Below are 24,482 nucleotides of genomic sequence, written 5' to 3' on the forward strand. Positions count from 1 at the left end.
TTCCAGACAGTGAGTTTCCCCCCAGTCCTTCCTGGAGATGCCCAGGATTGAACCTGGACCTTTGCATGTAAAAGCAGATGCTATACCACTGAAAGGATGAAAGGTAGGCTGTGTCTCTGTAAGAGCCAAATTTTCATACCTGTGTGGACTGAGAACAGGTCAGGGAACCCTCACCTACTGCCAGTGCTGAGCTCCATTCAGCATTGCAGCTCTGGGTCCCAATAACTCACATCCGAGTCACACCCCAGGCATCTGGCCTGGGCACCTCCTAAGAAGAGGCATGTTTCTTGCGAAGGGACTGGGCCTTGTTTTTGCGGACGGTTGAGCATTATACAGTCAACTCACAACTTGCATACATTTAATTGCAGCTTTACACCCTTGGTGGCTGGCAGGCTGAAATTGCACCAATTAAAACACATGCACGGTGGAGAGCTTAAAAGCTCTCAGACTGGCTTACCGGGCTCTGGGAAGCTACTGTGAGATCTTGTGAGAGCTACCCAGAGCCCACGCAAAAGTCTTCCAGAGTCCAGTAAGCAAGACACACCTGGTGCACCAGCTTTGGAAAGCTAGGGATGGTTGTGCAGACATGGTTTGGCGGTTGAATATATGCCGTTTCGGCTTTAAGCACAACCGCACACACACATGGAACATACTTCAAGTCGACTATGGGAATGCATATCTAGTTTGTCTGGTGTGTATCGATCTTGCCTGCCCATTGGCGGGTGATAAGGGTTAACTTGTGTAGCTGATAGGAGGAGCCAGTGATGTCCATATGAAGCAGGTGGAAAAAGGCTTTTTAAAAAGGTGGCTGGCCTCCAAGTGGGTAGATCAAGGTGGATCTCTGGAGGCTAAGGAAAAGCTTGGGAGAGAAAGCCAGCAAAGGAGGGCTGTGCAAAGAGAACAAAGGGGCTTGAGTAAGATTTCGTTTTGTTTTGGCAAGCCTATCCAGATATGTGGAAGGTTAGTGAATGTTCTTCATTCATTACCGATTTTAATTTTTTAAAAACTGTTTTTACCGATTTTTTAAAATTATACCTTTTTTGGAGAGTTGAAACAACAACCAAACTATATACATTTTATGAAGCAAATAAATAATAATCAGCCCAAATTTTGGTTGCAAGTTGAGCTAAGCTTTATTTTCTACATTAAGCAGGTTCAAAACCAAAGAAATAAAGTAAAGGTTTTTTTGGGTTTTTTTGAGACTGGTGTTTACAGGTGAAAAGGTATAACTTGTGGGTGCTTCTGCCTTCTGCTGAAAGCAGTATCTGCCAGGGATTTCCTGGTAGATCCCTGGAAATGGTTGTTTTGTGAATTCCCGGAACACCACAATTCCTTGGTGGGGAAGCAAGACTGGTTTAAATCTGTAATGTGGACATGTGAGGGTCAGTAAGCAGCCTTCTCCAACCTGGGGCCCTCCAGAAATTTCGGACTACAATTCCCATCAGCTGTGCTGGCAAGGGCTGGTTGATGGGAGTTGTAGTCCAAAGCATCTGGGAGGGCCACCTGTTTGGTAAAGGCTGATCTAGATCTGCTTAATTACAGAGCCCTGGACAAAAAGAAAAAGAGAGAGAGAGAGATCTGATTCCTTCTTCCCAGGTTGCTCATCAAATATAGGGAGTGCCTTCCTCTTCCTCACTTGGGGTGGCACTAGAGGACTTCAGGAGGACTGCGGGGCCGTGGTACTCTGTGCAGTCCTCATCGTGGATGTAAGGTATGTCGATGCCGTAAAGCTGGACGACTTCACCCTTGCACTCCCATTTCTGCAAGCATGAAAGGAAGGGGAAAATTTAATTGCATTAGCATGATTGCAAACTTCTTGGCATGTTCCATGGCGCATCTCCAGATCGGGTTAAGAACCTTGCCAGCAGAGGTGGTTTTAAGGTAGAGTGACTGGTTCTTCCATGCTGCAGGTGCAACACAACCATGCTGTAGAAAGCAGCACAAGAGTTTGGGCGGGGGGGGGCGCAGAATTTTAGCGTTGCACAAGGCGCCAGTGAAATTTGAGAGCCCAAAGTCTTACCACTGCTGCTAGAACCTCCGGAGTACAGGCAGCCAATCAGAATAGGCAGCCAATACAGAAGAGTTTGGATTTGATATCCCGCCTTTCACTCCCTTTAAGGAGTCTCAAAGCGGCTAACATTCTCCTTTCTCTTCCTCCCCCACAACAAACACTCTGTGAGGTGAGTGGGGCTGAGAGACTTCAAAGACGTGTAACTGGCCCAAGGCCACCCAGTAGCTGCATGTGGAGGAGCGGGGAAGCGAACCCGGTTCCCCAGATTATGAGACTACCACTCTTAACCACTACACCACACAGCTTCATACAGCACAGGAGCCGTTGACACCGTGCGTTTAAAGCGCTACAATACCACTTTAAACAGTCATGGTTCCTCCCCCCCAAAAAAGAATCCTGGGAACTGTAGTTTAAGGGTGCTGCTGAGAGTTTATTAGGCGACTCCCCTACTCACCATCACAGCTGCAATTCCCAGAGTGGTTTCACGATCCAATACCTCTTCCCTGGTAGCTCTGGGAATTGTAGCTCTGTGAGGTGGAATTCCCAGAACTCCCAGAATGCTTTGGGTGGAGCCATGACTGTTTAAAGTGGTACCATAGTGCTTTGCATGTATGGTGTGAATGGGCCTTTGCTAACTCTGTGGAGCACCACTATGGCAGGATCAGAGCACTGGGAGGAACCTGAGAGATCTTCTAGTCCAGCCTTCACCAACCTGGTGACCCTCCATATATTTGTGGACTCCAACTTCTGGAGGGCCACCAGTTTCCCATCCTTGAACTACAGAGTTTACTAGTACCTCCAGCGGAGGAGAGGAACCCACCCACCCACCATTTACTGTGCCGTTGAACAGAGCTCAGTAAGTCCTACTCAGAGTAGGACCCATTCATATGAATGGACCCAAGTTTGCCATAGTCATGTCCCTTAACCTCAGTGGGCCTATTCTGAGTAAGACTTGTGTTGACACGCCATGACATTTGCATGGTTGAAATGCAGCCTTCTGACTACATTTGCTCCCTGCCCTGTCCGACACTGGAATGCAGCCCCTGGAAGGTTGCCCACTAGGAAGTGTGGCCCTTGGGTCAAAAAAATGTGTGTGTGTGTGTGTGTGTGTGTGTGTGTGACCCCCCCCCCCCATCCCATTGTAGCAGAGACATGTGTGCTTACAAACACACAGCACATTTCGGAGTGTGAAGGAGCTTCCCACCAGTAATGAATCAGAAGTGTTGGCCTCAGACCAGCAGTGTGTGGATCTGGCCTAAAGGCGGTGGCAACAAGCCAACCTCACAGGGCTGCTAGTGAGCGACTCCCAAGGTCTTCCCAGTTCAACTATGCCATATACCGGCATCTGCTGTTGTTGTTGAAGGTAGCTGTTACAAAGTACCGGTAATTAAACTCTAACAGAATTAAAACAATATTAAAAACAAATTTGTTAAAATACAGACACGAAAAACAGCACAGCACTATTAAAGGCCTTTTCCTTTTCAAACAAACAAACAAACAAACAAAGGCTTGTCGGAACAAAACAGTCTTCGCCTGCCAGCGGAAGAACAACAAAGAGGGAGACAGTCTGGCTTCTCTAGGGAGGGAGTTCTAAAGTCTGGGAGCAGCCACCGAGAAGGCCCTGTAAAAGGCAGCTACAGCCCCGCGACCCAGTCCCTTATCTTCATCAGACCCATTTTAAAACCTTGTAATAAGAGGCCTCTTCCTCACCTTGGCATCGAGTGGGATTTCGCAGATCTCAGCGTCCCCCTCTGCCTGGTCCTTGCCACATTGGGCCTTCACCAGCACTGAATTCATGTGGTAAATGCGTCCCATCGTGTTCTGGAGGGAGAAATCAAGTAAATTCTTAAGTGGCCTCACTCCTATGCCTTCCATCCTAACCAAGGCTGCGTCTGTGTGTTCTGCATCGTCTTAATAAGGTTTTTTTTTTCGTGCAAATTTTCCTGGGTGTAAAGGTGGGAAGAAGCTACAGAAGTTGGCACAGTTGGGTAGTTGAGTAAAAATGCCTGCAGTTTGAACCATTTAATAGAGCTGGTTAGCTCAGTCAGTAGAGCATGCGGCTCTTAGTCTCAGGGCCACAGGTTCAAGCCTGGGTATAGGGCACAGTTGTGGCTTTTCCCAAAAAAATTACAGGAGCTGTAATTTGTTAAGGGTGCTGAGAGTTGTTAGGCATTCCCCTATTCCCCTCACACAGCTACAATTCCCAGAGTTCCCTGCAAAGAGGGATTGGTTGTCAAGCTAATCTGGGAATTATACCTCCTTGGCCGCTGTGGTGTGGCGTGGTGGCAGGCAGGTTGCTCTAGTGGGCAGGTGGATGGAGGCAGCGGGCAAGAAGCCTGTGGGAGGTGGGCTCTGTTCACCCCCCCACGTGCTCCTTCATCTGCATGTCCCCCCATCCCACCTGCCCAGTCCACTGCGGGGTGTGTGTGTGCTACATTTGCCTTGCCCCGGGTGCTGGCAACCCATGCTACACCAAGGACTCTCAGCACTCAGAACACACTACACCTCCCAGAATTCTTTGAGGGTAGCCATGATGGTTTGAAGTGGCATCATAGCGCTTTCAATGTATGGTGTGAATATGGCCTGGCTGCCCACAGCTGTACCGGAGGAGATAGAAAAGACTAGGGAGTCTCTGAATGATGGGATATTTATGAATATACTCCATAGGGGGCAGGGGACGACACCATGGGAGTGATGGGATTCAGATTTGGATTTTGGGGTGCAGGAAAAAGTATGATTACAGCTCTGCTCATCTTGCCCTGGTGACCCAGGGTTAGCCAGCATTATTATTTATCCCATCTTTTTCTCTAGGTGCTTTTTCTCTAGATGCTCTAGGTGACGTACATTCTCCTCCCTGTTTTATACCCACAGTGACCCTCTGAGGCAGGTAAGTTTGAGGGGCAGCGTCTACACAAGGTCACACTCAGTGAGTTTCATGGTCGAGTGGTGGTTTGAACCCTGGTCTCCCAGGTCCCAGTCCAACACTCTAACCCAGGGGTTCCCAAACTTGGGTCTCCAGCTGTTCCCATCATCCCTGACCACTGGTTCTGCTAGCAAGGGATGATGGGAGTTGTAGTCCCAAAACAGCTGGAGACCCAAGTTTGGGAAACCCTGCTCTAACCAACACACCACAAATGCTGTCTGGCATCACTTCCAGTCTTACCTCCACCATAATGTGGGTCACCTCTCCTGGCGCTTTCTGGTACTTGCTGTTGTGCTTCTTGTTCAAGTGCTCCACGAACATTTTGTGAGCTTCGACAGCCTGGTCTTGCATTGCCTTGCGTTGCCTTGCCCAAATGCCATGGCTTGCCTGCAGGGCTGCTGCAATTTGTTCGCGGCTTGGAGGGGGTGGTGGACGTCTAAACTGTTGCTCTTCCCCTTGGGGTGGTTCTCCCCAGGCCAGCACAAAAGCCAGTGGCAAAAGGAAACACACCCAGGAGACAGACATGGTCTTTGGAACAGCTGGGATCCAGACTGTGTCTGGTTGTTATGCCAGGCACAGATATAAGGAGCAAAGCCCCGCCCTGGAGAAAGAGCGCTTCAATGGGAAATGGAGACAAAGGCCACGCCACCTCCACTGCCAGGGCGCCATTTTGTTTTCTGTTTCAGGCTGAAAGGGTAAGATGGTGCAATGGTTGCCACGTATTTAGTTTTTTGTTTTTTTAAATGGGTTGCTCAGATGCCAGAAACTCAGCCCATCCTGAGAAGGGAACTATGGGCAGTGTGTGTGTGTGTCTTTGTCTTTTCTGGCACAACCTCATCAGAATGCAAAGATGTTGCCAGGGAAAGTCCATTCATGTGACTGAAATACTCTTATCACAGAAGGTGGCCTGAGTGCATTTGTCAGGTTGGCCAGGTGTCTTAGATTTCCTTCAATAATAAAAAAAACGCTTGCAAATTTGCATGCTCTCCTCTCAGGGGCAGCCTCAGCTGGCTGGTCCATAAGGCAGACTGAGGCAATCACCTCAGGTGGTGGGAATCCAAGAGATGTCCCTATTCCATCACTGCTAGAGAAGCAAGGAGAAGCAGCCATGGTGAATTCCAAGTTCTGGCGAGATCTCATAAGAGCCCCACAAAATCTCATGGGAGCCCAATGAGATCTTGCGCTCGAGCTCCCCAAAATCCTAGTAAATGAGGGGTGGCAATGGGAGGGCACACAGGGTGGGACCTTCCCGTTTGACCTTAGGTGGTGAAATGGGAAGATGGCAACCCCCTATCACCCCACTGCCAAACCTGGCTTAGCAGGATTGTGGGGGCAGGCATGGCACCTGTGGGGGCCCCACTCTGTGGGAATCTGCCACCCATGTCAGCTGCTTCAGTCTGCCTCTTGGGAGGACTGGCCCCGTCTCCTCTTAACAAGAACAGATTGGGCTTTCTCTTTGTGCAAACCATTGTGATACTTTCTTGGCAGTTGGGGAACAGCACAGCAACTGTATTTTCTCAAACTTGGGTCCCTGGCTGCTGTTGGACTACAACTCCCATCATCCCTAGCTAGCAGGACCAACAGTCAGGGATGATGGGAGCTGTAGTCCAACAACAGTTGGAACCTAACATAAGCATTAGCAGAACATAGCTCTTATGGCTAGTAGTACTTTTTAGAAGAAAATATATTCCACGCTTATAGTAAAGGTCTTTTTTCCTTTTCCTTTTCAACCAAACAAAGTAATTTCCTCCCACACCAGCATGGCTGGCCACCAGGGGTGGATGGCAGTATTTGCTTACTTTATTTATTTATAAAACTATGTCAATACTGCCATATCATACAATATCTGGGTGTCGTACACCAGTGAAACATCAGTCGATATTAAGACAATATGTATTTACAGAAAATTGGGAAAGGGGGCTGAAGAGACTCCCCTATGAGGAAAGGTTGCAGCAATTGGTATTTTTTAATTTATAGAAAAGACAAGTAAGAGGTGACATGATTGAAGTTTATAAAATTATGCATCGCACAATGAAAGCTGATAGATTTACAAACATCCCCCACCTCTCATAACTCTGGAAGTCGGGGACAATCAGTGAAGCTGAATGTTGGAAGAATAATCAGGACTTTTTCAGGTAGCACTTAGTTAAACAATAAAACTCCCTCCCACAGGAGGCAGTGATGGCCACCAACTTGGACGGCTTTAAAAGAGGATTGGACAAATTCATGGAGGAGAGGGCTGTCAAAGGCCCAGACACAGTGGTAAGCTCCTCCTCCAAATTTGGAGGGAGCCACGCTTCTGAATACCAGCTACTGGAAATCACAGGAGAGAGAGGGCTCTTGTGTCCTGCTCACAGGTTTCCCACAGGCATTTGATTGGCCACTGTGAGAACGGGATGCTGGACTAGATAGGCCATGGGCCTGATCCTGCTGGCTCGTCTTGCGTTCTTCCAAGTGCTCCATGGGCAAGCAACGTGACCCTTCCCAAGGCTGTGGTGACAGGGCGAAAGTAACGTCTGTCCCCAGTAACTCTGCAGGCATTACAGAATTGAAATTTAAACCCGGAGCCGTCCTTACAGCAGGCTTTTATGCTGACAAAATTCAACCCGCCAAAGCGAACTTTTATAAACACGCCGGAACAACAGTGTTTCTTTGAATCGAGTAAATGAAGCGTGTCCTTTGCACGCAGGGAGACACATTCTTGGCTGCGACTGGAAGCACATCAATCCCGAGTGATCCAGGTGTGTAAATGGACTGTGTACAGAACTCCCATTGATGGCTTGACTTGTGCTGTGCTGGCTGCTGTCATGAAGTAAAGTGCACAACATATGTCTTGGGTATCAGAAGTAAACATGTCCCTGTTTTAGAGTTTCCCCAGCAATTATTTTGACTTGATATGCTTAGGTGATGAGACCCCATCAGCACTGTGCATTTAAAGCAGCACAAAAATACTTTAAACTGTCATGGTTCCCCTCCGCCCCCCAAAATCCTGGGAACTGTAGTATGTTAAGGGTGCTGAGAATTGTTAGGAGTTCCCCTCTTTCCTTCACAGAGCTACAATTCCCAGAATTCCCTGGAAAGAGGGATTGACTGTTACACCACTCTGGGAATATTTGTCCAGGGCATTTGTTGATTCAGCAAGTGAGCAAGTGTGGTGGCTACATTTGTGGACAGTAAAAATGAAAGGAACTCATAAGAACATAAGGTGAGCATCCTGGATCAGGCCCATGGCCCATCTAGTCCGGCATCCTGGTCTCACAGTAGCTGACCAGATGCCTGTAGGAATCCTGCAAGCAGACCTGAGCACAAACTCCAAAAGGTTCTCTCTTAACTGGGTATTAAATGCCAGATGTGGTTCAATGTAAGTGTGAAGTGATGTAAAGGTAAAGGGACCCCCTGACCATTAGGTCCAGTTGTGGCCGACTCTGGGGTTGCGGCGCTCATCTCGCTTTACTGGCTGAGGGAGCCGGCGTACAGCTTCCGGGTCATGTGGCCAGCATGACTAAGCCACTTCTGGTGAACCAGAGCAGCGCACGGAAACGCCGTTTACCTTCCCGCTGGAGCGGTACCTATTTATCTACTTGCACTTTGACGTGCTTTTGAACTGCTAGGTTGGCACGAGCAGGGACTGAGCAACGGGAGCTCACTCCATCGTGGGGATTCGAACTGCCGACCTTCTGATCGGCAAGCCCTAGGCTCTGTGGTTTAACCCACAGCGCCACCCGAGTCCCTTGAAGTGATGACAATAGGGCAAATTAATAAATAATAATAATAATAATAATAATAATAATAATAATAATAATTCCTAACTTTGCATATACTCTGATGAGGCCTGAGCTAGCAGTGATTCTTCTTGCTCCTTGCTGGTGATGCTGAGTCTCTGTGTCAAAGGAAGAATCCACTCAGGGCCTTTTCCCCCAGCAGGAACTCACTGGAACTCAGTCCCAGCACCTCTCAGGTGGGTGCCATTGCTATTCAGAGAGAACAAGGGAGGTGTTCATGGTGAGTTCCGGCACCTCTTTTTTCTAGAAGAATAGCACTGAATACAGTACACTGGTGAGGGCTGAGCAATTTCTCCCTTCCAACTCTGCAATTCTGAGTTTTAGGACCCTAGAAAAAGCTACCAGCATCTTACCTGGACATCACATGCAGGAGCATTGGATTCTGGGACAGTTCTAATTGAACCTCCACAGAGCATGTCTGTAAATCATTACAAGTATGGCCAAACACTATAGTCCTCTCTTTCCAAAAGGCAATATCAGACCTGTGAAATCACCATTCCCGTTGTCACGGAGAGAATTTGAGCACAGGTAAACACAGCTTCCCCACAATTCAGTTTCTTAAGTCGTGCGGAAGCAACCTCAAAGTGTTGTCGTTGCCCCCTGACTACCAGAGTGCATAATTCAGGAAGAGAACTTGTAATGGATGCATTGTTCGCCTGTCGCAGAAGCTGTGCATCAAATAAAAATCAGGTGACACCCATCTCCACCTCCCAATGCCACAATCGCCCAGAGTCAAGGAAGCTCTTGTTTCCAACCTGACCTTTCGCAACTGGCCAGATCAGATTAGAAACTGTTATTAACCAGTTATCAAATTTCCGTGTTTGTTCTCACATGGTGGCTGTTCTTTTACAGATAAACGTCTTAAAATCAGGAGAAACAACAGCGCCTGATGCTACCCCCTGCTGCTAACTGAATCTGACAAGTAACCCCCCAATTCTCTTTCTCTCTCAACTAGGCCACCCAGACTTCCTTCATATCAGAGGAAATGGCCCAATAACTTTATTTATTTACCGGTAATAAAATGTAAATACCATTTGACTGTGACACCCCCCAAAAAAATCTCAATGTGGTTTACAAAAATAATGCAACAACAGAAATTATCCATGAAAACAACTACAGTACTTAAAACATTCAAAAATAATTAAAATCAACACTAAACTTGAATGTCCTCTCCATGAATTTGCCCAGTCCTCTTTTAAAGCCATCCAAGTTGGTGGCTGTCGCTGTCTCCTGTGGGAGGGAGTTCCACAGTTTAACAATGCACTGAGTGAAGAATTTTCATTTATCTGTCCTGAATCTTCCAACCTTCAGCATAGACATCCGATGTCCATGACTTCTAGTGTTACGAACACAACCCTATCCAGATGTTTAGAAAGTTGAAGTGAGTTTTGATCTGTTTTTAGTCTATTGCTGGTTTTAGAAAGTCTTAAATTATTGTTGATTTTTCTTACTGATAATTTTATGGTTTTCTATATTTGTAAACTGTTTTGAGGGTTTGTTTGAAAAGCAACAACTATCAGCCTGTGTATAAATTTAATGAAATACATACTAATAGCCTGGTACAGGGTCTCGTATGGTTTCAAATTGGATGGGGGGGTACCGTGTTTTGAGATTCCTGCATTGCAGGGGTCAGACTAGATGACCCTTGGTATCCCTTCTAGCTCTGTAATTCTTTAATTCCTGTTGCTCCTAAGTTTCTTTGAAGGCCAGGATGGCATAAAAAATAATAATGGTATACACTATGTGCTTTTATTAATGCTTATAGAGATTTAAAACAGCAGGGTGATGTATGGTCACAGCATATATTTTCTCCTGAATGGGAGAGCAACAGCTTCAAGTCCTGCAGTTCCTCCAAGGAAACCCAACATTCAGGGCAGAAAGAGAAAATATGGTCTTCCTGCTACTTCATAAGGCAGGTGGCGAGTGAGTGGGTGGGTCTGTGTGAGAAGGCCGTGAGAAGAAATGGCTCCCCCGACACCAAAAACTCCCCGCCCATGGAAAGCTAGCAGAAGGGAGATGGAATGGAGACTCAGCATCTCTGCGATGCTATAGGCTGGGTGGGGGAGCTTTTATGCATGCGGAGCATTCAGACATGTGCTTCTTCTGAAGCAATCCATGCCAGGAACGGTCCATGGGTTTGCTTGTCTTTGTCAGTTCTTATCTTTGGATCTTCAAAGCAGCTGCACTGCAATTCGGAAGAGAAGGCCGAACCTGGGTGCTGTAAAGCACAACGTCTCCCTCCACAGCCAGCTCCCTGATGGCGTCAGTGGCGGGGTGAGGGATGCACTGAGGGCCAAGGGGGGTCCCATTCAAGGCCAGCTGCAGGTGGTCTTCTTGGCAGAGGAAGAGCAGCTAGGGGAGAAAAAGGCATTAGTGAGGAAGGCGTGTCCAAGGACCACAAATGGTTGGCTGGGGCCACCTGTCGGAAGAGGATGCTGGACGAGATTGGCCATTGGCCGAATAGATAGATAAAACTTTATTCGCATTAGCCAATGGCCATAGCAACAGTAAAACATTACAGTATACACAGAAAAGGATATTTGATATAAGAGCACAATTTAAAGTCCTGAATCAGCAGTCAGTTAGCGGCCCTTATTCTGATTGCCCCTACTATGGACCTAGCAACCTTTGCTGTTATCTGCTCATTTTAACCTGATAGACGAAAGGACATCGTGGCAGTGGTTGAGCGCCTAAAAAGGAAAACTGACCTCAAAAGGTCTGGCTTGACCATCATAAACAAGAGCCACCAAAATCAAAAAGGAAAGGCACATCCCTATACGACTCGCAATACCCTATGAGTGAGTGAAAGGACATTTTCTCTACAGAAGAAAACGCTCTAATAAGTCAACCTTATCCAACCCCATTGGCCTAATGCAACAATCTCTTCTTACGTTCTGTCCCCGGGGCAAAGCATACTGCAACTTGAGCAGGGGCTCTTAGTGTTGTGTCACATCTAAGGAAGGGCATTCCAGGAGGCTGGTGCCACAAAGTCCAACTTTTCTCCCAAGCATTATTATAGGGTGGGTGCTCTCATGTGTCCACATGTTTTTGTTTGGAGTCCAGGCAGCCTGAAAGGCTGTACCTCCCCAACAAGTGCTAACATCCTTGGTTGAGCACATCCTCTCAGTCCCACCAACATCAGAGTCATGGTTAGTGGGGACCTGAGAATGAGCCTTTTCTGTGGCTGCTCCCAGATTCCGGGATTCCCTCCCATAGTCAGGCTAAGACCTTTCTCTCCTGTGGTGCAATGGGTCAGTGCACCTGGCAGTTAAGCAGAAGGTTTGTGGTTTGAGCCTACCCAGGGACAGTTTGTCCTGCATTGCAGGGGGTTGGACTAGATGACCCAAGGGGTCCCTTTCCAACTCTATACAATTCTGTGATTCCTATTCAGACAGGCCTAAGGGGCAATCATGTTAATAAATAAGGGTTTATGCATGCAGAGAAAACTATAGCATAGACACTTGGGGAGGGGGAAGGTCTGCCCTCCTCCCCTCTCCCAGTTAACTTCCATCTCCAGGGCTCAGGGGTGGGAAGGAGCACAGAGGACGAATCAGCAGAGCACCCCCCCATGACTTCACCAGGGGCTGTCCCTAGATCTCAGGTTTGGGCCCTGAAATCTCAGGGTCTGGGATGTTGGTTTCTGTTTATGCCACTGTGCAATGCTCTTGGAGTCACAAGACTCTGTTTTGCATTCCAGAGACATTCCAGACTATTGGAAGTCTCATGGAAGACAGGAGACGGATGTGATGTTACTGGTTTCCTGTTCCTTTGTTTCAGTTGCTCTCTGCTTTCACAGAGAGAGCATGCATGTTTCTTTTCTGTCTGCGTAACTAGAAATAAAACTCTCTAGCAATGTAGCTCATAAACTTCTCGGCTCCTTCCCTGCATGCACCTGACTTGGCAACCCTTGCAGAGGGAGTGAGGAGGGGCAAAAGGGAGGGCTGGTGGTGAATGAACTTGCTATTTTAAGGTGTACTAGAATATATGTATATTTCAAGGATGAAAAAGACAATTATCCTCGCCCCCCTCATGGCAAAGAAGGCCGTGAGGGTGGGGGCTCTGTAAGCACCAGAGAAAGGGTGCCAACACACCCACCAGGGCCACATTGGTAATCCCTGGCTTATTTTATTATTTACTTCATTACATTTATATCTCACCTTCCCTGCAAGGAGCTCAAGGTTTGCCTATATGGTTCTCCCCCCACCCCCCACTCCCATGTTATGCTCAACACACCACAACCCTGTGAGGCAGGCCAGGCTGAGAGGGAGTGACTGGCCCTCAAGGTCACATCCAGTGAGCTTTGTGGCCGAGTGGGGAATAGTACTCTGGTCCCCCATTTCCTAGCCTAACCACGACTCTAATCATGATGCCACCACTGCCCCCTTGAGTATATCTCTCAGTATATCATGTGAACCAGGCCTGTCTGAGGTTTCCTGGGAAACTGGAACTTAAGACGGTCAACGTCTCTTCTTACCTCAAAGTATCGCTGGGGGTGGAAGGGGAAGCCCTCAGCCACTGTCCCACCAGACTCCTGGCCTCTGTCTGAAAACGAGCGCCATGACACCGTCTGGTCCGTGAAGCAAACCCGGAAGCTGAAGGAGACGTGGGAAGGGTCTTTCTTCAAGCTGATGCAGAACCTGGAAGAGTCACCAAGGCTGAATCTGTTGATAAAGGTAATTTGGGAAACAGGCTGCAAGGGAAGGGGGCCTTCCAAAGCTGTCGTCCTCTGCATCCAAATTTATCTCGGGACTCTTGAAGAGTTCTGGATTCCTTGGGATGGTCTCCAAGGTGGAACCAAAGTTCTAGGACTCAAGCATTTGTTCCATTTTTTATCTGTTTTCTTAATTAAATAAAGCTCAGACAACCACCTTTGTCATTGTCATGTAGTTCAGACATCTTAGTGCTGTCTTGTCATTGCTTTTTTGCGAGGGGGGAGGAGGGGCTGCCCCAACAAGAACAGGTTGAAAGCAAATGGGAGGAAGACAGCACTTTTTGTCAGATGTGACCACACACTCAAACACCCTTATGCCGTCCATGAGAAACCACACTAGCAATACAGTGGTACCTCGGAAGTCAAATGGAATCCATTCAGGAAGTCCGTTCAACTTCCAAAATGTTCGGAAACCAAGGCGCAGCTTCTGATTGGCTGTAGGAAGCTCCTGCAGCCAATCAGAAGCTGCAGAAGTCGTGTAGGACGTTCGGGTTCCAAAGAACCTTTGAAAACCGGAACAATCACTTCCAGTTTTTGATTGTTCAGGAACCAAAACATTCGACTTCCAAGGTGTTTGAAAACCAAGGTATGACTGTAAATGCAAAATGCAACACACACACACACAGAGCAAGCCAATGGAGAGAGGTGCATTAAAACAAAACCAATAGTAATAACAGTAATAACCAAGACGGGTATATGAGATAGGTATGACTCCACAGGAGGACACCACAGAAAAGAAAAGAAAAGAAAGAGAAGGGGGGGGGGAGGAAAGAGAATAAAAGAGAAGAGAAGTGGGAGAACAAGTAAGTAAGGAAAAAGCAAAGGAAAGAAGGGAAACAATTCCACCTTAGGGTGGAGAGTGGGTAGTAAATTGTATCACACACAGTAATACAGAGCTAGATGGACCAGTGGTCTGACTTATAAAGCAGCTCCTTATATTTCTACATCATACAGAACAGAGTTTTGGATCTATTTTTCTCCCCATTTGCCAAGCCCCACAAAAGAGTGGGCAGCAAGTGCAAAGGGGGGCAGGTAGTGGGTGGGGTCTACTTACTCTTTGGGGTCCTGACACACCAAGCCTCTCACTGTCATTGTGTCTCTCGGCCTGAGGCTCTCAGGGAGCAGATGGGAAAGGGGGACACCCTGAAAAGGGAGAGAAAGAGCAAGGAGCAAGTTAGCTGCTGCAGAAGCTACCCCACCAAGCCACTGGAGAAAATAAAGGCAACGGGTGTATTTAGACTCACCAAAATGGCTCTGCTCTTGAACAGATGCTGTGGAAAGAAATAAAGAAAGCGGGGGGCGGGGGGGGGAGAGAGAAATCAGGATAAGACTCCTATGCACTGGCTTGAAAATGGGACTGGAATTGGGCAGGAGGCGGGAGAGGGAGACTGGGACTATTGAAGATGTTATTTTTAGTGGGGTGGGGATATCTTCTGCAACGTCACAGATGTCATAATAGTGCATTATTAGTGGGTTTGCGCAGGACCGCCCACACATTCCCCCTTTATGAGCTGTTCTGTGATGCTTCCCCAATGTTTATTTACTATTTATTTCACACACAGACTTACGCACTGCTTGATTAGACTGCATGCTGCCCATGCACACGAAAGCTCATACCAATAATTAACTTGGTCTCTAAGGTGCTACTGGAAGAAATTTTTTAATTTTGTTTCAACTACGTCAGACCAACATGGCTACCTACCTGTTTCTAAAAGTGAGATAGTTTATTTCCTTGACATCTGATGAGAGGGCATTCCACAGGGCGGGAGCCACTACCAAGAAGGCCTTCTGCCTGGTTTCCTGTAACCTCACTTCTCGCAGGGAGGGAACTGCCAGAAGGCCCTTGGAGCTGGACCTCAGTGTCCGGGCTGAACAATGGGGGTGGAGACGCTCCTTCAGGTATACTGGGCTGAGGCTGTTTAGGGCTTTAAAGGTCAGCGCTAACACTTTGAATTGTGTTCAGAAACGTACTGGGAGCCAATGTAGATCTTTCAGGACTGGTATTATATGGTCTTGGTGGCCACTCCCAGTCACCAGTCTAGCTGCCGCATTCTGGATTAGTTGTAGCTTCTGAGTCACCTTCAAAGGTAGCCCCACGTAGAGCACATTGCAGTAATCCAAGAGGGAGATTACTGTTTAAAATACTACCTCTGCTTGTCGCCGTGGGCTTTGTGGGGAGCAAAGAGGAATGTAAATTCAATAAATAAATATATACTTACTGGGGCAACAGGGTATTCTGTTCTGTAGATATCAAAAGGCTGCACACAAGAAGAGAGAGAGGACACAACAAGACACAGCACAGATCAACAACGGGTCGTAAATCTGACACCAGGAGCTTCCAATGTGGGGAATACCCAGGGCACTCTCCCAGCCCCATGGCTTCCCTTAGCATCTTCTGCAAACCACTCCCCTTGCATAATTCAAAATGCAAGTGTTTGAAGCTTTGCATAAACCTGGATTTTTATTTTTTTTGCAGGAATGGGGCTGGGAAGCCTCAGTGGGATGTGGGTCTAGTTTATTTATTGCCCCAAAGATAGCATACAGCAGCCTCCTCCAACTAAGGTTCTCTACATATTTGGGACTACAACTCCCCCTAAGCCCTAGCCATGTTCTAGTTCCAAACATCTGGATGGTGTCCAGTTGGGGGAGGCTGTTGTTGATCTCCAACATCCTATTTTGACAGTGGTCAACCAAACGCCTGTAGGAACCAAAAGCCCCTTTCCCAGTGTTTAACTTTCCCCAGCCAGCACAAATCAGAAATACGCTGCCTGTGGTTCCATTTACTAGCCACGTGGCAGGCCACCTAGTCCTCAAGTTTTCCCATTCTTTTTACAGCTGTCCCAGCTAGAAGCCACATCCCCACAACTTGTGGCAGTGAGTGAGACACAATTGGCACCACAGGGCTATCAGGTTGGGTGACAGCTCCACCTACAGGTCAAAGGTGGGATGAACACTTTGGGAAGTAGGCCTCTCCCATGATGTACTGTGGTACCTCGGGTTACATATGCTTCAGGTTACAGACTCCGCTAACCCAGAAATATTACCTCGGGTTAAGAACTTTGCTTCAGGATGAGAACAGAAATCGTGCAGCGGCAGTGGGAGGCCCCATTAGCTAAAGTGGTGCTTCAGGTTAAGAACAGTTTCAGGTTAAGAACAGACCTCCAGAACGAATTAAGTTCTTAACCTGAGGTACCACTGTAGTTTGTTTCCTTTGTCACATTCACTTTCCTTCTAAATTTTCTCCTCAGGAAAGTTCTAATTTTTTTCTTTTAAAAAAATCTATATCATTTGCATCAAGAAATACTTCTTGAACCTACTGCTAATCACCTTAGTTCACAAAAAATTGAGTTCTGATATCAGGGAGGGAGGGGAAAACCCCACTCTGGTTCCTAATTTTATGAACTTCTTAGGCATTAAAAGTCGCATACATATTGGCTGAACTGCCCTGACTCTTAACAGAATATGAAATATGTGGAAGTATAAACACTCTATGCCTCAGTGGTCTCTTGGGTCTCTTCCAACTCTCAGATTCTATCATCTCCCTGTTCTTTCTAGGCAGTCCTATTTGGATACCTATTTGGATATATGGACTGCCTATATTAATTTATATGAGTCTGGATTGAGGAAATACTTTCATTATTAACCTCAGCTGATGATGTTTCCCTCATACCCCACCTCCCAAATATGTATATTTTAAAGAGAGATTTTTAAAGTGCTCAATACAATGCCGTACATTTTTAGGGAAAAAGGCTATTGCTCTCAGGATGACATCGCCAGATATTCTCAGCGTGTTCATTCGGTCCAGTGGCAAGCTGAACATGTATTGGAGATAGTGCTGTCCATTTACGCTCACCTGAGGAGGAGGAGAAACACAAACTCTAGTTTGTGAAAACAAGATTGTGAACTAGATGGGCCTTTTGCCTGGATCAGCAGCCAGGCGTCTCTTCTGTGAACCTCCTCACCTTCACGTGATCTTGTTCAAAGAGAAACAGCAGTAGGAAGGAGTCGCCACTTTTCAAGGGCAGGTGGGGGAATTTCACCTCCTCCATCCAGAGGCCGTTGCTTAGAGAGTTGCAGATTGTGTAGGGACGTGAACGGAACCGGGGGTTGAAGTGGAGGCCAATATCAGCCCGCGGTGCCAAGCTGGAGCCGGCCTGGAAGTCAACCTGAAACCTGAATCAAGAGTGGGGGGAAAAGCAGGAAGAATAATTTAAAGAAGTGAATTCCTTTCATTATTATTTTTTAAATGGAGGACATCAAACAAAAAAACCTGTTTCATTCAGTGAAATATAGATCACAGAACATAAAGCAGAGTCAAGGTTATTACAAATAAATCGACTTGTATTACATAATCAATTGTCTTTGCAGAACCTACTGAAGACTCTCCTCTTCCAAGATCTTTCTTAGTCAGTTTGCATCTGTACTGGAATTGTGTTAAATATGTTTTTAGCACCTGTTGTTTAGCACCCTGCAACTATTCTTAAATTTCATATGGAGCTGGCAAAATACTGTTTTGAGTTTACCAACTGATTTATTTGGAGGAGTCTGAGGTTTGGACAGAAGGTGGTTAAGGGATCCAGAATGACCTGTGCTGATTAAGACCTTTATGGCCAAAACTGTGGGTAGCAGCAGGTACTAGACAGAAAAATGAACGGACTTCTTCACAGAGCTAATTTACAGAATTCACTGCTGCAAGAGGTGCTCACTGCTATTCATTCATTTCCCCCCATCACTTTATGCCAAAAGAAGTCAACTTACAACAGAAAATACTGTGCAAAATAAGCACACACAAGATTAAAACACAAATTAAACAGAGCACTAAAAATGATCAGACGTTAACTTAAAACGAGGACGATAGAAGTTTATCCATGGCTCTGAGGACAGAGAACTTCCATGTTCAGAGGCAGTCTGCTTTCAAATACCAGTTCTGGTGGGGACTGCCCTCATTTTTGTGCCCCACGTGGTTTCTTGGAAATGACTTCTGCCAGAAGCAGAATAATAGAATTATCAAACTGTATAGCTGAAAGGGACTGTAAGGATCATCTAGTCCAACCCTGTGCAATGCAGGAATATGCAGTTGTCCAATACGGGGATCGAAGCTGCAACCTTGGCATTATCCTTGGCGTGATTCAGCAGGAAAGCCTCCTTCCTCTCCCCTTTTCCTTTCTCCTTCCTCCGGAAAGATTAACACACTGGAAAGACAAAAGCTCTCAGTCCTCCTCTCTTTAAACAATGTGATTTTTATTTTATGTTTACCTTTCCGCTTCCATTGGGGTTGCTCCCTGGATGGAAACCATTTTCCCAGGGGCCAAGCTGCCAAAGATGGAGGTGATGTAAGGAACGATCTGAAAAATGGACACAGACGCACACAGAGTCAAGCATTAAAGGCTTGGCTGAGCAAACGAGATGCCCTTCCTGCCCAATGCTACAGAGGTGCTTGGTTCAGCCGGCACTCTGCACATGCTCCAGAAATGCCCCAAGAGTGAACCAACCGCGATGGGGTTGTGGATTTTGGAATCCAGAGCCTGCTGGTCAGATGGCAGCGAGACACCATATCCCAGCTAATGCTTGTCCTCCATTCACTCCTGAAGGCTACCAAGATCCTGAGTTCCAATGCTGCCCTCCTCTGCCAGGTCAGGAAATAGATGGGTGAGTTTCTTGACGCTGGAATCCTCCCCCGCCCCAAGTCAAATGCAAAGGGAGAACAATTAGGAGACCAAGGGATGCCTTTGACGGCTTTGTTGCCTTCTACCAACCTAGCAGTTCAAAAGCATGTCAAAGTGCAAGTAGATAAATAGGTACCACTCCGGCAGGAAGGTAAATGGCGTTTTCGTGCGCTGTTCTGGTTTCGCCAGAAGCGGCTTAGTCATGCTGGCCACATGACCCGGAAAAACTGTCTGTGGACAAACAGCGGCTCCCTCGGCCAGTAAAGTGAGATGAGCACTGCAGCCCCAGAGTTGTTTGCAACTGAACTTAATTGTCAAGGGTCCTTTACCTTTTCACCAGATGTTTTAGACTACAACTCCCATCAGACCCAGCCGGCAGAGCCATATGATGCAGGTGCTGATGGGATTTGTAGTCCAAAACATCTGCAGGGCACAAGCAATATCACTTTGCAGAGCTGGGAGGTTGCAAATGAAGACCAGGCTTGGTGGGGGATGTCTGCAGTTGGACCTCTCTAGGTGCCAGGAGAACACAGAGCCTGGGGTGATGCTCTCTGGGCTGACAAGTCAGTCATGCAATTAATTTATTGCTTCAGCATGGATGGGGGCGGGGGGGGGGAGAAGAGTTTCAGCATCAGCTGGAAGCACATGAGGAAGGTTAGTCGAAAAACAAAATGGAATGGCAAGCCTACCACTTAAAAAGCCACTCCTCTTGAGCTGGCCCCCTCAGCTGTTCTTTATTTAAAATCAGCTTTACGTAACATAATGAACAACACAGTTTTCTGACCTGTGGCCAAGTGCAGTTTGTCCTGCTTGTAAATTTCTGCAGATCCTGGTTCTTTTTTTAAACCAGACATTTGGCAGCCTTAATCTCAGCTGGCTGCATGGGCCGCCCACAGTTTACTCAGAAGCAAACAGGTGTTTGGTTAACTTTTTTTTATTTTTAAAAAAATCACATTTCCAGGCTGTCCACTAAAACCTAGAAAGGTAGCATGGCAGACTATTTCTCCTTCCTTCTCTCCCTCCCTCCCTCCCCTTCCTTAGAATTATACTTGATTATGAAATTAGGGTATTTCCCACCAACAGTATCTACAACTCATCAGGGCAGGCAGAAATAAAAATGATCACTCACTGGATTGAAAACAGGACCCTGCAAGATATAATCTTCTGGTTTAGGCGCAAGATCCATGGAAGGCATGTCAGCTGTCAATGTTCTCTCCTTAATTTCCCTTACAGTTGTTGCACCACTTTGCAAGTTTAAAACTTGCAGGGATCACATGATATGAGTCACCCAGCTGAGTTTAAAAAAACCTTTCCAAAGAAAGTGAGATTATCCAATCAGCTTCCTAAACAGGGAGAGAGAGAGAGAGAGAGAGAGAGAGAGAGCGCTAAATTAGCTTTCTCCGTGAAATGTTACCACCACCTGGCTTTCAAAAGGCTCAGTGACCCACGGAAAGCGAGGCTTTTCCTGACCTAGATAAGATGATAGGATAACAACCCCTCTATTGCCTGTTTGAGGAACGGCTTATCTCAGGCAGGCAGCTTTGCAAGAAACTCTGCCTTTCCACGGGGTGGGAATTTCTCCGCTGCCTGCCTAAAGGTCTTGCAACATTTGGGTGCCTCCGTGCCAAACTGGATTACGCATTTAAAGGCACAAATTTATGTTTTGTCATTTTAACTGCAGCCTGGCAGGGAAGGGAGGAGAGGAATTAGGCAGGGTACCCCGAAGTGGGGGGGAGGAGGCTGCCAGCAGCTCCCTTCCCTGGAGAAACAGCAGCCTGGAGAGGGATTTTTGTCCAGAATGCAAGGGAAAGTCCTGACCAGATTCCCAGGCGCTATTTTAAACACTGGGTTGTATCAGACTGAGTCATCATGAGCCACATTCACACCATACATTTAAAGCACTGTGATACCACCATAAACGGTATGGTGGTGCCTCGGGTTACATACGCTTCAGGTTACAGACTCCGCTAACCCAGAAATAGTACCTCGGGTTAAGAACTTTGCTTCAGGATGAGAACAGAAATCGTGCGGCGGCAGCAGGAGGCCCCATTAACTAAAGTGGTGCTTCAGGTTAAGACATTTCAGGTTAAGAACGGACCTCCGGAACGAATTAAGTACGTAACCAGAGGTACCACTGTAATGGTTTCTTCCCCCAAATAATTCTGGGAGCTGTACCGTATTTTTCGTTCCATAGGACGCACCGGGCCCATAGGACGCACCTAGTTTTTTTGGGGGGAAATAAAGGAATTTTTTTTTTCATTTCTTTCCCCCCCAAAACCAGGTCGGGGAATCCAAACCAGGTCGGGGAACAGCGGGATGGCGGCGCTCCACCTCCCCGCTGTCCCCCGAGCTTGTGGGGCTGCCCAATGTCTGCCCAAAGCGCGGGGCGCTCTGCTTCAGCACGCCCCGCGCTCCGAGCAGCAGGCTGCTATCCGCCCCATAGGACGCACACAGATTTCCCCTTCATTTTTGGAGGGGGAAAAGTGCGTCCTATAGGGCAAAAAATATGGTAGTTTGTTAAGAGTGCTGAGAGTTGTGAAGAGAGTCTATTGCCTTCCCAGAGCTACAGTTTCCAGAGTGGTTTAAAAACCAATCGCCTTCCCAAGGAACTCTTTTCAACAGGTTTTTAATGTAAGGTTACCAGATTTTTTTCAATGAATCCAGGGACACTTTTCAATTTCAATGGATTTTGTATGGGGACTGATTTGTAAATCCGGGGGCTGCCCCCAGGAAATGGGGATGTCTGGTAACCTTATTTTAATGGTTTTATTGCTGTGGCACTGAAATCTCCCAGCAGGAATAGGTGTTCACAGTCCAGGACCCTCCTGACAGCCTGGTCAAGTTCCTTGGTTTGTATAGATTTGGGGATGGGGACCCCCAAAACCCTAGAAATTGGAAAACGGTAGGATTTTGATTATGTTAAGATCTTTCGTATCCTTCATCTGATACCTGCACACAGCAGCTGCATACAACAACCATACTTTGCAAAGGCAGATGTGGAACATTACAAAGAAAAGTTCATCTTTTGCAAGTACTGCTCCTTAAAGTAGTTACATTTGACACTTGTATTCACTAAGACATATGTGGAACACAAAAGCTTCTATTTGGACATTACGCATATAAGAACTGATCTATTTGTTCTTTTGGAGGCAGCCATTTGTGGCGAGTCTAGTCTCCTGCAGAGCGACAAGGTCAACGTTGAGTGTTTTCTGTTCACGGTCAATGATGCCTGTCTTCTGCCAGTCGTTGACCTGCAACTGGTCAGTAGACAAGCCAGGGTACATAGTCCTGATGTTCAAGCTTGCTAAGCACAAGAGGGGTTGTTTCTTTGCTTTTTTGCCTGGTGCAGAAGTTCAGTCCGCTTGTTGAGTGAGACTCTGAGCTCCAAGCACCCTCTGAAGCAGGTGGACAGTGGAGGGTCAGCCCTTCATCGCCTGGGGGCAGCCTGGCTTAAGGGCGGCAGTAGCTGACCAGTGAGACATGATGATCTCTCCCACTGATGAGGTCAACCCATCGCACTCATATCTCACACTAATCAGGTTGAGACAGTTTGATAGATAGTAGGTTCTGAGCCAGTGGGTTCCAATGTGAAGGGCGGAGGCAACTCAACAACTTTATGATTCTGTAATATGTTAAAAATGCCCAGCATTGATTATGTGAAGTGGGAGAATTAATAAGTCATTTATGTGAAATCCACCGTCACTTGCTCTTTCTGACCACTAGGCTGCAATGTTATTCCAAATTTCCAAGGTGTGGCAAGCACCTGCAACTCTTTGCTTCACTGTTATATTGGGGCCACCAAATAAAATAAAATAACATCTTTTTTGGATGATTGATATAGCAGGGGATGAGGCAGAGGCTTTGAATAAGCTTGCCTGCCTGCTGGCTCTAAAGTCAGTTTAGATTGGGGTGGCCCATGTGGTGTTTTCCAGATGCAGTGAACCTATGTCTCCCATTGCCTCTGACCATCGTTGTGGATGATGGAGGTTGGAGTCTGACAAAATCTGGAGGTCACCCGATGATTCTAGACTGTAGCCAGATTTGCAACTGAGCTGCAACACTCAGCTAATGAGGAAGGGAAGGATGTGCACGTAAAACATCAGCATAGTTTGAAAATAACCTCTAAAGGTGGATGTGTGATTGTCAGCCAGGCTTCGGAGGTGTGAGCCACAGTTTGAGTGATAATATGTACAATGTTCTCTGTGAAGAACTGCAGCTGCTACATGCTTCCTTGACTACAGGATATGAAAGTGCTCCTTACTCCAATCAAATCGGAGGGGAGGGGGTTGCCTTCAGATTACCACTATTTTGTGGGACAGATTCAAGAACGTGCAGGGAACTTTTGGCTTGCACAATTACAGTCCTTTCAAGTGTCTGTTGCAGTAGTGCAACAAATCCACGTTAAAAAACCTGAACAACCAGGACTCTCTGTGGTTTGGAAACACATTGGAAAGTGTGGAGCAGATGAATGATTAATGGGAAGATGTATAAATAAATACACTGCGGGTAAATCATATTTACTGTCGTCGTTTAACTTCTTTTTGAAAACGGCTTTGAGGTCGTTACTTTGTTTTACAATCAAGTGGTATATCAATTTTAAAATATATAAATATAATAAAATAACAACTGCACACAAATAAGAATGAGTGCTTACCAAGATTGGATACAGTCTAACCTCCATGTAGAATCACAGAATTGTAGAGCTGGAAGGGACCACGAGGGTCATCTAGTCCAACCCCGCAATTCAGGAATCCTTTTGCTCGAACCCACAACCCTGAGATGAAGAGGTTCATGCTCTGCCAACTGAGCTTTATGCAAGCAAATCAGAATGAATGTGCCCAAGAAATCGGTTGCTGGAGGAGCCCTTAGCCTGTGTCAATGGTGTGATATAACACACACACACACACACACACATACACAGAGTGAGTTGTTTAGGACAAGGCTTCTGCGGGTGGAATATGCAAGGTAGCGAGATCAGGTAGAACTAGGAAAGAGGCTAACAATCTTATCTTATCTACACTCACTGGGACAACTGAAGGCTTGTGATGCCTGTGGTGGATAAACACATTGATTTATACATGTGAAGAAATGCAAAAACAGTGTGTGAAACGGTACCGTTAGGAGAATCTGCTTACTCAGGCTGCGTTAAGAATGTGTCAAGAACGGTTTGTGCAGGAAAAACAACCTTGAGACAGTTTGATAGAAAGTAGGCACTTTGTTCCCGCTGAATCAGGCATCCAGCTCTGATAATACAGGCCTGCTTTTCCTAGGAGAACATGACTTCATTCTACACACGGGTAAAGCTAAGGCGAGGAAATGCCTCTGCATAAGCCTGTGATATTTGTAGGCCAGTGGACTCCACTTTTGTGAATTCCCAGCTGCTGCTGTT

General features: G+C 46.7%; 2 protein-coding genes across 2 annotated transcripts; both read right to left on the reverse strand.

Annotated features, from left to right (window-relative positions):
- Positions 1–1,108: 1,108 nt before the first annotated feature.
- Positions 1,109–5,498, reverse strand: LOC310750979 (uncharacterized protein). The gene is made up of 3 exons (XM_083589439.1): positions 5,175–5,498; positions 3,722–3,832; positions 1,109–1,760 (listed from the first exon to the last, which is right to left on the reverse strand). Exons 1-3 carry the CDS (start codon positions 5,457–5,459, stop codon positions 1,605–1,607), a joined length of 552 nt encoding a protein of 183 aa, XP_083445565.1. The 5' UTR covers positions 5,460–5,498; the 3' UTR covers positions 1,109–1,604.
- Positions 5,499–10,451: 4,953 nt separating this feature from the next.
- Positions 10,452–20,458, reverse strand: LGALS12 (galectin 12). Its single transcript, XM_083589416.1, has 9 exons — positions 20,223–20,458; positions 18,684–18,772; positions 17,390–17,600; positions 17,161–17,280; positions 15,647–15,685; positions 14,672–14,698; positions 14,482–14,570; positions 13,191–13,353; positions 10,452–11,068 (listed from the first exon to the last, which is right to left on the reverse strand). The coding sequence occupies exons 1-9, from the start codon at positions 20,286–20,288 to the stop codon at positions 10,874–10,876; spliced, it is 999 nt and encodes a 332-aa protein (XP_083445542.1). The 5' UTR covers positions 20,289–20,458; the 3' UTR covers positions 10,452–10,873.
- Positions 20,459–24,482: the final 4,024 nt, after the last annotated feature.

The sequence above is a fragment of the Podarcis filfolensis genome (assembly GCF_964270895.1).
Source record: "Podarcis filfolensis genome assembly, chromosome: 16".
NCBI lineage: Eukaryota > Metazoa > Chordata > Lepidosauria > Squamata > Lacertidae > Podarcis > Podarcis filfolensis.

What these genes read in the sequence shown, in the direction of transcription:
- LOC310750979 (XM_083589439.1), bottom strand. Translation starts at nt 5,459, where the DNA reads ATGTCTGTCTCCTGGGTGTGTTTCCTTTTGCCACTGGCTTTTGTGCTG. An exon ending in TGACCCACATTATGGTGGAG is followed by an intron (nt 3,833 to 5,174) that starts GTAAGACTGGAA and finishes TTCTCCCTCCAG; the next exon opens with AACACGATGGGACGCATTTA. An exon ending in AAATCCCACTCGATGCCAAG is followed by an intron (nt 1,761 to 3,721) that starts GTGAGGAAGAGG and finishes TCATGCTTGCAG; the next exon opens with AAATGGGAGTGCAAGGGTGA.
- LGALS12 (XM_083589416.1), bottom strand. Translation starts at nt 20,288, where the DNA reads ATGCCTTCCATGGATCTTGCGCCTAAACCAGAAGATTATATCTTGCAG. An exon ending in CAGAATACCCTGTTGCCCCA is followed by an intron (nt 14,699 to 15,646) that starts GTAAGTATATAT and finishes TTCTTTCCACAG; the next exon opens with CATCTGTTCAAGAGCAGAGC. An exon ending in GTGTGTCAGGACCCCAAAGA is followed by an intron (nt 13,354 to 14,481) that starts GTAAGTAGACCC and finishes TGACTCTTCCAG; the next exon opens with GTTCTGCATCAGCTTGAAGA.